The sequence below is a fragment of the Camponotus floridanus genome, unplaced genomic scaffold, assembly GCF_003227725.1.
Source record: "Camponotus floridanus strain SB8 unplaced genomic scaffold, Cflo_v7.5 scaffold50, whole genome shotgun sequence".
NCBI classification, from domain to species: domain Eukaryota; kingdom Metazoa; phylum Arthropoda; class Insecta; order Hymenoptera; family Formicidae; genus Camponotus; species Camponotus floridanus.
The window spans coordinates 1,319,201-1,330,653 of record NW_020229659.1 but is presented as its reverse complement, the minus strand read 5'-3'; the positions used below and the strand labels follow the sequence as shown (position 1 = coordinate 1,330,653).

General features: G+C 28.9%; 1 protein-coding gene across 2 annotated transcripts in view; it reads right to left on the bottom strand.

Moving 5' to 3' along the window:
• Nucleotides 1-1,858: 1,858 nt before the first annotated feature.
• The window catches only part of LOC105256780 (neuroglobin), a 30,049-nt gene continuing 20,454 nt past the window's right edge, over nt 1,859-11,453 (bottom strand). For both annotated transcript variants that reach the window (XM_011267001.3, XM_025412426.1), the window contains exons 3-4: nt 6,528-6,759; nt 1,859-2,475 (exon numbers count right to left, since the gene is read on the bottom strand). In XM_011267001.3, coding sequence (XP_011265303.1) covers nt 2,320-2,475; nt 6,528-6,759 — 388 coding nt within the window. In that variant the 3' untranslated portion in view covers nt 1,859-2,319. The remainder of the gene's footprint in view (nt 2,476-6,527; nt 6,760-11,453) is intronic.

Sequence of the window (11,453 nt, the reverse complement as noted above, 5' to 3'; positions counted from 1 at the left end):
TTCACTCAAAAAAATGTTTTGCTAATGTAGGTAGATTTCTAGATGTCGCAACGAAAATTTATCGCTATTTTTTGTATCTGATAGAATATCGTTTGTCACAGCTAGAATTTCTAGCAGTAACATTCTAGCAATATCTGCTAGAAAATTTAGGATTATATATTCATTTGTTCTTGCTGCTAGTATTTTCTGTGTACTACAGCCAAACTTTATAACAAGTATGGATTGATCATAACATGGATAGACGCCACAGAAAAATTTTCTTTCTAAATTTCACAAATAGCTCAGATATAAATTCTGTCTCTGTCATTTAGATTGATTACGTGCAACATATATACGATATTACAATATTTGCTAATCGTTTATCTGCCTCGGTTAATTTTTCGCACCTAGAAAATTTTTGCTATAGTTGCAAGATCATTTTTTTGAGTGTTCACGTTTATTAAATGCGTAATTAATTATGAAGAAAATTGAGCGACTTGATAACTATGAACGAGTCATCGTTATCTACACGTTAGATGGTTTTATAACACCCATAAAAGGATTTAATAGAGTTCTTCTATGCCACAAGAGACCCTTAAAACGGATCCACGGCGAAGAGTAGAACGACCGGTCGGATCTTATTTTGTTTGTAATAGCATTGTAATAAGGACTTTCATTTCGAATTCTCCTTTTCATGGTGAAGGGTATCATATCATTGGCCAAAGTTACGTTCAAGTAATCCTCTTAAGAAGATCGGTCTCTTTTATGGAAGAGGAAAGCTCTCCCTCCTTCTTCCCTCTAATTTCGCGTCTGATCAATAACGACGTGCCATCACTTTGCACTTTATTTCTGTTAAATGTATGGTCTTTGAAATCAGAAGACGTCTATCATCGGCGAATAGAAATAAATTACGTAACGCCAAAAAGAAAACGAATTAAAATATTTAATATTTATATACGGCAGGTTAAACAAGATTGAATAACATATTTACGTTGAATTTTGGAATATACTTTTTTTAGAAAATTTGTTTGTTTAAAGAGAATCAAATGAATTTTACTGTTTTTTTTTCATGTTTCATATTTTTTCGAGATAATATATATGTAATACATATATGTATAAAACATAAACTTCTTTAGCAAAATTACAAATTGGTAATAAAAATGTAAATTAAAATACCTTTTTTCGATACCATGATGCGGCTTCGATAAATTTAGAAAAGCACATATATTTCATTCGAAATATTTCCGTTTTTATCTCTCGAAATTTCTCTATTCGCACAATTTTACATTATTTTATATTTTACATAATTTTACATTATATTATAGAGAAAAAAACAACACATGTGCATGAGTAAAAAGATTTCAAAAGCGAATCTTTGATGAGGATTATTTTTGCATGAATTTTTCTATGGGCATATTTTGATGCCCTTTTATAAAAACCTTTTATAAAAACCTGATTAATCACCTGTTACATTCAAATTACAGATAAATTTCAAATTATGGCGCTCAAGGGCTAATTTTGCTGTCGTTGATGAACTTTAATCTTAGTTTAACTTATTATTTGCCTCTTCCGAAACTAATATTAGAGAAGGGAACAAAGAACCAATTAAACTTAATCGAATTAAACTTAATCGACTTTTGCAGAACTACTCACGAGTTACTTAAATTCAAAGATCCAAATGACTTATAAATACATACCTAAACCGCGTATAAACTTGCAAATAATATTGATATCCAGGCATCTAGAACAATTTCGAAAAAATATATTTCAAAAAATATATTTCAGGTAGTTTTATATTATACCTTTCGCACCGTCGCGTAAACATTATTGTATTATTTAAATAGAACAAGCATTTTTTATAATATCGAGAAAATAAAATCCCCTGAAAAATTAATCGAATATCGAATCGAATCGTTGAAAACCCTTCGACCGTCGGAAGAATCGCGCGACTCTTTCGGCTCGCGTAGCGACGCGATTTTTGAAGAAGTCCCGAGAGATTGACTCCAAACCGTTTTTCAATATTCGGATACGTCTAATAGCGAGACCCGCTCGAGGGAAAGAAAGATCTCAGGCCGACGAGAACATTTACGACGTAAACGTCACGTGCTCTCGCATATATTCGCGTTTCTCGGGAATCCGCGCGAAACGGATTCAGGAAACGAAGGAGCGACGAACCAACGCAAGGACGACGATTGTCCCATCGCCGTTTACCGAGGAATCGGCATGGCGGCTGTGGCTCTTTTCCGTTCCAGGGGGGACCGGGAGAACCAGGGGGGACGATCAACATTTCGAAGGATCGAGGGCGATCACGTGCGTGCCGGATCCTCGAAACTAGGACGACTAGGACTTGGCCTTGTCGTTCTGTGCCTTGTCAAAGCCGTCGATCAACGTCTCGATGATGAATTTGATCGTCAGCTTGTAGATGTTCTCCACATTCTCCGAATATCGGTCCTCCAGTGTACGCTCCACCGCATCCAGAAACGGTTTCTCAATTTTCTGAAAGTAGAGCGCATTTGGTTATTATATTGACATATGAAATTAAGATTAAACGTTTCGAAAATTTCCAAAGAAAAGAGTAATATTACTATTTTGCTAGATTTAGATCGGAAGCATAATTCTACAAACTTTTAATCATGATAATAGCATAAATAGAAAGTATTTCGTACGAAAAATTTTTTGTATGTGTGTGAAATTTTCCAAATATAATCCGATTTAAGAATAATTCAGAATTATTAAGAATAATTTCATTATTTAATTCTTCTTTTGTTAATTAATGAATCTTTGGTAATCAGGTAGTTCTGAATTTTTTTGAAAGTTTCCGTTTACAAAAGTTTATTATTTTAGATATATATAGATATATTTAGATATGTTTAGATGTATATAATTTTTTATAATAGAATATACAAGTTATAAAAGTATATCTCTATATTTTATCTTTTTCTGCTATTATAAAAATTTTATTTTTATAACAATTTTTTTTTATTTTTTTTGGTACAACTATAACTATAAAAATAGTATATTTTTCTTTGTTAATGCAAATGTTTGAAATAACTAAATTCTCCAAACAAAAACAATAGCCATTGTATTGTAAAATTCTATATAGTTTGATTATTCTATAGTTTGATTAAAAAAATATTAGCGTATATTATTCTAAACAGAAATTTAGTTAAATTTCTAATATGTATAATGCTTGTAATATTTTTTTAAAAAAAGACAATTGAAAGAAATTGATTTGGGACTTTGTGATTTTATATTCTCGTATTTATAATTTTTTAATTAAATGATTGGCTATCTCATTCATAAGTAAACTGAAGAGAAATATTAGAAAAATTATTTGTTTTAAATTTATTTTGAGCACTGATGAAATTAAAGCTATTATTAGCATTGTTTTCTATTCTTTATGAAAAATAATGCCAATATAATGAAATATTTAAATCTTGAGCTATTTTCAGCGGTTATGGCCGGCAACAATGCGAGAATTTTAGTATCCGCCGTCAATAGACTTTGCAGGATCATTCAACAGAAATTATCAATCCTTGTATACAGTGAAGTCCATGAATTGTACGACTCGAAAAGAGGACAAACCCGATTTGATTTCATGCCAAAGCATTGAAATCATGGACAAGCATTCTATGCTGCGAAAATAAATGCGACCCATCCGTGATTCTTTAAACTCTTTGTATTCCATGGATAATTTGATTTTATCCCCACTTAAAAATTGGAAACGAACCTTGAGCAAAATATGATCGGTTAAGAAGAATCAAATACGAAATTGAGTTATGCACAACCAAGATTAATTCGAGAGATAAATCCGAAATGCCTCTCGCATAATATAAAGTATGATCTTTACAAGCTATTATCATGTATGATTAACAATTTAATTATAAAATTCTTCCGTTTTAAACATCGTACTAATTTACTTTAAAATTAATTTTATTTTAATAAAATATTCTTAAATCCCCCTTTTTCAATCACATACATCTTTAAATATTCTTATAATCGCCTTTTTCTGTGCAATTCCAAATTTTATTTTAACATTTATCTCTTTTCTTTGAGAAGATAAAATGATAAAAAAAGGATTTCGGCATGTATTTTCTTTTTTAAATGTACAAAGAAAATTCCCTCGCTATTGCCGGGAAGTAACAAAGCCTGCTTTGCATATATATACACGGGAAACATTTTTATTTTTGCGTTTCTACTTTGAAATCGTTTTTTAACGATTCTTTCTCTCACATATATATCATATAGATTATTATTTTTTCGTTTTCGTTTTATTTTACGCTGTTTTATGTGATATATATTATAATTTATATATCATAATTTACAAATACACATATGCAGTATTATTTCTTTACAATAGCACGAAATTCAAATGTTACTTTTTTATTTTTTTTATTACGAAAATAAATGAGATAATTTCAATGACGTATTGAGAGAAAATTTATTGGATGAGTAAAATAGATATAGATTTAAAAGAATTGTTCGAACTGAGAAAAATACTCAAACAAATATGAAATTGATCGAGAAAATTATTTATTTAATGTAATAAATTGCTAATTGATTTAATATCTATCATTATTTACGTAATTGTATTGGTAATATTTATGTTGTATTAATTGTGCAGTAAATTCAATATATTACAATAATTTACATTAGATAATTGTCAATTTTATTCAGATGCTTTGTAAAGCATGCAATATTTAAATATAAAACAAATTTTCCTCGATTTTTCAGGATTGCAGCAAAAAATGTTTTCCCATTATTTTCATACTGTTTAATTTTCTATTATTTGCTTTGTAACATATCAATTTATATTCGTGTTACGGCCGAGTCGAGTGCCAGAAGGGTTATTGTATCGATTTTCGTGTTCTGCATTCAAAGTATTTTTGATTAACATGGTCATAAATAAAGTTGCGGAATATTTATAAGTCTTATAAGTAACGGTTGTCCTCTTTCCAGGCGCCCTGTATTAGTTTGCACGAAGCAAATCAAAGTTATGATATGTATTATTCTTTTTTTACTTAATATTCACGTGCTCTATAAAGATATTTTTAATAAGACAAATTAAACATTTCAACATTTTTAAGAAAACGTTACTTCAATCTAAGAAATATTTACTCAGCAAATTTGCGGTTTCAATCGAGCGTCTTATATAAATAATAATAAATTTTTAGTATCTTTAATCAATTTCTCGTAAGAATTTTTGTACATTTATATTCTACTGTAGGTGTCTTTTTTAAATTGCTAGAAAAATGTAAGAACTGTTAAAAAAGAATCTTTTCTCATTAGACACCATGCAGTGCCGTAACATGGCAGACAAATGGCGGACACCAGCTGTGCAGCGGATTACGAAGAGCCATGAAGGAGCAAAATATCCGACGTGTAGTAGCGATGTTGAAGTCTTAACATTTATTATTCAATCTTTTCCACTGCGAGTATCCTTTCTGTGTCAAGAAGATTATATACATTTCTAAAAAAATGCAATGCGTCTAATAAACTGTTAAAAATGAGATATCAGATCGCACAAAATCATACAACACTAAAACTTAATTCGTCGCATGGACCTATATTAATTTTATTCAATCTGAATTATAAAATGTTCTAATCAGGATAACAAATTTTATAAACATATATTTTTCAATAAGACAAATCTGATGAAACATGTCTATGAAATTTGATTGTTTATTATTTGAAAATAAACTAAAGGTTGTGTATAAATAAATTTATTACATTTTAGTTTAACTATTTACAATAAAGAAAAAATATATAATAAGATCATAAAATCTTATTCTCTAATTATATTACACGAATTAAAGTGCTTTCTATCACTGTAAGTTAAAAATCTATATAAGTAAGAAATAATATAACGAAAATTATTGTATCATATTTATACCGAGCATTACATTTTTATTATGTATAAATCTTGTGGTCTCGCGAGACAGGTCCTGAAATAATTTACAATGTTTCCCAAAAGTTTGCACTTTATTCTCTTTGATTTACACGTTACGAGAGATAAGCACAGCATACAGAAGGAAAATGTTCTCCATGAAATGCGAGACGTGTCTCCGGCGAGCTAGAAATTTCCCTTTGCATTTCCTCGGTAATGTAGACAAAACTACCAATGTTCTGACATATAAGACAATATGCCCTCATTTTACCTAACTTTTTTATATAATAGTACTTCTTTTGAAACGGGGTATTTCAAGGTGCAGAGTTTATATGAGAATGAACTAATTATATATTATTATTCAAAACTGATTTAATTACTGAAATGTGATAAGTATATAAATATCACAGTTAAATATTTATTCTGCTAAATGGATAATTTATTATCCATATATTTATACCAAAGAAATTTGTGAGATAGTTTTACAAAAAGATACAATATCTTATTTTCTCTTCCATTACAAATGTGTTATTTTCTTCCTTAGTTTAGTTGGTCGGTCAATAACTGGGATACGTTCATCGTGTATTTATATTTAGCCATATGCCGTGCATGAATATTGCAGGATATAAAGAGCAAACTTGTATCTTTTTTTAGGACTTACCCAGAAGTATTGCCGGTTGAAGCCAGGGATTTTCGTGTGAGAGGCCCCAACCTCGTGAAGGTACGTCAAAAACGCGTCCATATCGTCCAGACTCTTGATCCCTTCGTCAAGGGTGGACATGACTGTTTTCGCATGCTCGGCCAATTCCATACTCGTCGATTGCTGTTCCTTCGTTTTCAAATCCCGGAATTTTGTGAACATATTTAACAATTCCGCGTTCTCTTCAAACAACCTGAAAGCAAGGTAAGATACATAAGGTACATACAGTATCGTTAAAAGAGGAAACGTATTAATTATATATGTATACTAGTATTTATTATATTAGATTTTAATCACAAATATTGAATTAATGACGATGAAGTTTTTTTTACAAAATTTTATTTTTATAAAAGATTAGTATTATAAAAGTAAATGTTTTAAATGTATTTCTTGCTTAATTATTGCACAAAAATATGTGTGACACATGCTAAAATAGAATTTCTAATTCGCGTTTAAATAATATTGCGCACTTAATATTTTAGTCTGCTTTAATTTATGGCTTGAAATACGCAATCGTCTCTTAAAGATGGAACTTTAAATTAATTTTTCTGGTACTCGGCAGAGAAATGAGAAAAGGGAAAAATTTTCATTCGAGAGTTAAAAAACGTTGAGTATTCTTGATACGTTCTGTTTGCTCTGAAGAAGTCATAAATTTCAAACTTAATTCTCCGGTGGCCCAAGATAGGTTTATTCCCACCTTGATACTTTCTAAACGTATTTAATGAATCTCGTGCCGTAATTTCGCGTCTAAAATTTCGTTCCCCAATTGCTTTAAAATATCTGATATTCCGCCAGATCTTGTGACATTTTTTACTTTTCTTTAATTGAGAAACAGGAATCTCAGGAATAAAATCAGGCGAAATATCGAATTTCAAGTTTTATATCATCTAATGTCAGCATATTTATGAAGATGAAAATTAATCTTTAAAAAAAAGTGAATAATTTTGTATTTATAATGGTTTAATATATTTTAGTATATTCTGACAAATAATTTGAATTTTTCTAAAGATACATATATAATTAAAATTAAAAAAATTATTTAAAGCATTTGTCAAAATATGCTAAAATAGTTTAAGTTATTATAAATGTACGGAAATAATATATAAATATAAATTTATTGGAAATTTTTATTACATAACGTTTGCTTTTCCCTTTTTCTTTTTCATATATAGCTCTCTTGATCCTGCGCAAAATTTAGATAACTTTTTTTCTACGAGTTTTGTACTCGTCGAGGTAACGAGTTCACGTGTTTCTCGTTATAGTAGCTCGACAAAAATGTTTTCGTTCCGTGGATGACAGGTTGCTCTCAGCCATTCATGAAATACCTCTTTATACAACGAGGCATTCCAATCTCGCTCTTGTCTGACTAGTAAAAAATGTACGTGCAAGAAAGGAAATATAAATCGTATTATATTATCTTCGATGGTATCGACAGTTAATAATTATGCAATGTATTATATCAAGTATATATTATACTTGTTTTTCTCTACTGTATAGTTAAAATTCAATGCACGTTTTTATGATTTTATATTCTGCCAATAGAGCACATTATTACGACATTGTGCAGTATTTATACTTGACATATTTATTCATCATATTTAATCTCTACATTATATTGCAACGTATTTTAAATAACAAAACACATAATATTCAAATGTATCTTATAGTACGAATAAGAAGATAAATTTTATTTATTTTTCTCGGAAAAAATATACAAAGATATATTTGAAAAGCTTGATCTCATCTATAACAACTTGGAAAAAATGTCGAACTAGGATGAATTATGAGAATATCGATATTCAAATTGACGTAATATCATGTTCGAATTATCCCTTTTCACGCGTACAATTTCTCGTATCCGTATAAATTATTTTTCTGCCGAGAAGCGATGCATTTCGCATGATATCTACTATGATTTATGATTTGATAGTATGTAAACTCATTATATGCTAGCTATAGCATCAAGGTTTACTTTATTCGGAAGATAAATATTCTGTGCAGAATAAAATCGGGCGCGCCTCTTGCAATTTTGAGAAAAAAAAATGAAAGATAAATAAATAAATAAATAAATAAATAAATATATATATATATGTATATATATATATATATATATATAGAGAGAGAGAGAGAGAGAGAGAGAAGCGCAAAATTCATTCATTATAAATGGAATACATTTTGAAAAAATCATTTATAAATGTGTACGTATGTTTATATTTTTCTACCACGTATCAGAGATAAATTTAAATGAATAATTGTTTTGAAAAAATGTATGGATTTATTTTTTATACTATTATATAATTCAGGCTTCGAAAATATAGATTTCAATCTCGTCAATAATTAATGTTTATAATAAATATTTAGTCAATAATTAATATTTATAATAAATATTTAGTCAATAATAGAGTTTTTGTGCAAAAAAGTGCATACATATTGTATATATGTCGCACGCATACACATATATCTTTATATATACTTCTTATTAGTTATTATTTATTAAAATTTTTCGCTAGATATAATTTTTTATTTTACTATAATATTATTCATTATTTTATATATATATATTCATATATATATATATATATATATCATATATATATATATATCATTATTTTATATATATAAAATTATTGCAATAATTTTACTTATTATACATTTCTAGAAATCATGAGTAACAACTTTTTCTATTTTCTAAATAGATGAAAGCAAATGAAGAGATTACGTAACAAAATGATATATGCCGTATAATAATGATATATAATGGTTGAATCATTTTTAATATATATGGTTATCGTAATTTGTTATCATTTCTCTCACATTTCTCGTATACGCTTCGTAAATTTCTCCGTGAATTAGTTTTAGTTATAATTAAATATAGAAATCCTAGAAAGGGGTCGATGGGATATGATTAATGTTTTATCGCTGTCACTTTTTAACGTATTATATGTCATATATGTCATGTATAACAATAATGAACAAATAGCGCATCTTCAAACACCTTCAAACACCGATCAATTGGATTTTTTTATAACCAATGAATTAGATGTTTTTTATAGTCATCCTTGTTTTCGAAGTAAAAGTGTCATAAATTATGATTATATTTTTAAGCTTGAATAAGGACACAAGCTGCTCGCACGTAAAAACACGCGATTCTGAAGGCGAGGTTTAAAGAGGGCATAAAAACAAATTTGCATATACCGCGATGCAGATGGGATCGACGTGATTGAAGGGGACTGAACGGGGGCGCCTGTTGACCCGGGATGCGATAAAATATTTTTAAATGCGGTCGACGGCAATATAAAGGGTGACGGTATCCGTTCGGTAAGTTTGGCGGGTTCTTATCATTTGAGAACGAATTGAAAAGTTTTATATCGGAAATCCATATCCCTTGTCCCCCTCCTCCATAAAAGCTGCTTAAACCGATGAAACAATATGATATTCCCAGATTCAACGTGCGCATGTAGCTTCAGCTTTTTTCCCACGTTACTATCCGCATGATCCAATAAAAGACCATCTCTAAGGATCGATATAGTGTAATTATTAATGTTGAATATCAGTTGCTGTCTAGTTTTAAATTTTACGACACGCGATATATAACACGATTCTTCTCTCCTTTAGTTTAGTAAATAGAGAATAGATAAATAGGACGAAATATTATATTTTTTAAATGAAGTACAAAAGCGAAGAGATATTTAAAAGCAATTTGAAACACCGCTGTGTGTGATATTGATGTGATATCGATCTTCTCATGAGAGTCGAATGTAGTAAATTAATTTGATTCGAGTGAAAACCTTATCAAAGGATGAACCCAAACGCTCGCGTAGCCGGATATTAACACATTTGAGCAACGCTCGGTGAAATTAATGCCTTGTATTTCAATTAAACTAAAGACCTCGGGAAAATCCAGCCGTGAGCAATAACACCATTTTTTAATTACCGAGGAAATCCGGGCTTTAAGATCGTTACGATGAATAATAAGCTAACATAAAAAACTCTTTGAAAAAAATATAGATTATAAAACGCAGAATTCGTTGGTAATATGCGCCGTTTGCAATTACGTGGAGCGTAATTACCTTAGCCAACAATCATTGTTTTGCACAAAAATAAATACGCGATTATAGCGAATATTAAATCTCTTTCTAATGATTTCAATATTGTTGTCGTATAAAACATTGTGTGGATGGATCAATCATTGCGTGAATTATGCTAGTAAATATCTGTTATTATGATACTACTAATATCTAAGAAAAATAAAATGTATTTTTCATCGAATATACTACAAGTTTGTAAATATTGATATTATGCAAAATATTAACAATAATATCAAGTAACGGATATATTACGCTGATAATTAGCGATTTTCAGATTATGTCGTATTACATTATTAAAAGATAAATAAATATTTAATGGCATTGACTAGAAATAATGTACGTAAACATTTATGAAATTGTCTAATTATACGTTTATCGAAATGTTCCGGTATATTTGCAATGACATTAATAGTTTGATCCATGAATGATTGGCAAATCTAATTATGCATTTTAATTTATATTGTTAATAAATAAATGAGCACATAGATCACATTTCTAATTGAAGATGAAGTAAATAATATCTATGGCTTTATATGTGCAATTTATAAAATATATTTATTTTCAATAATTATTGCGTGTATTATCAATCTAATTATTTGTTTCTTGACGTGCCAAAAAAATTGAAAGTATAAAACGTTTGAGGCAATTGTGTTTGAATATAAATATAATAAATATAATAAACTATATAAATATAATAAAAAATAAATTTATTTTTTTTTTCATGCAGCCTTCAGTAAAAAGATTGCGGTAAAAAATAAATTGACTTCTGTTTTAGTAACATACCTTTTTTTTATCGTAA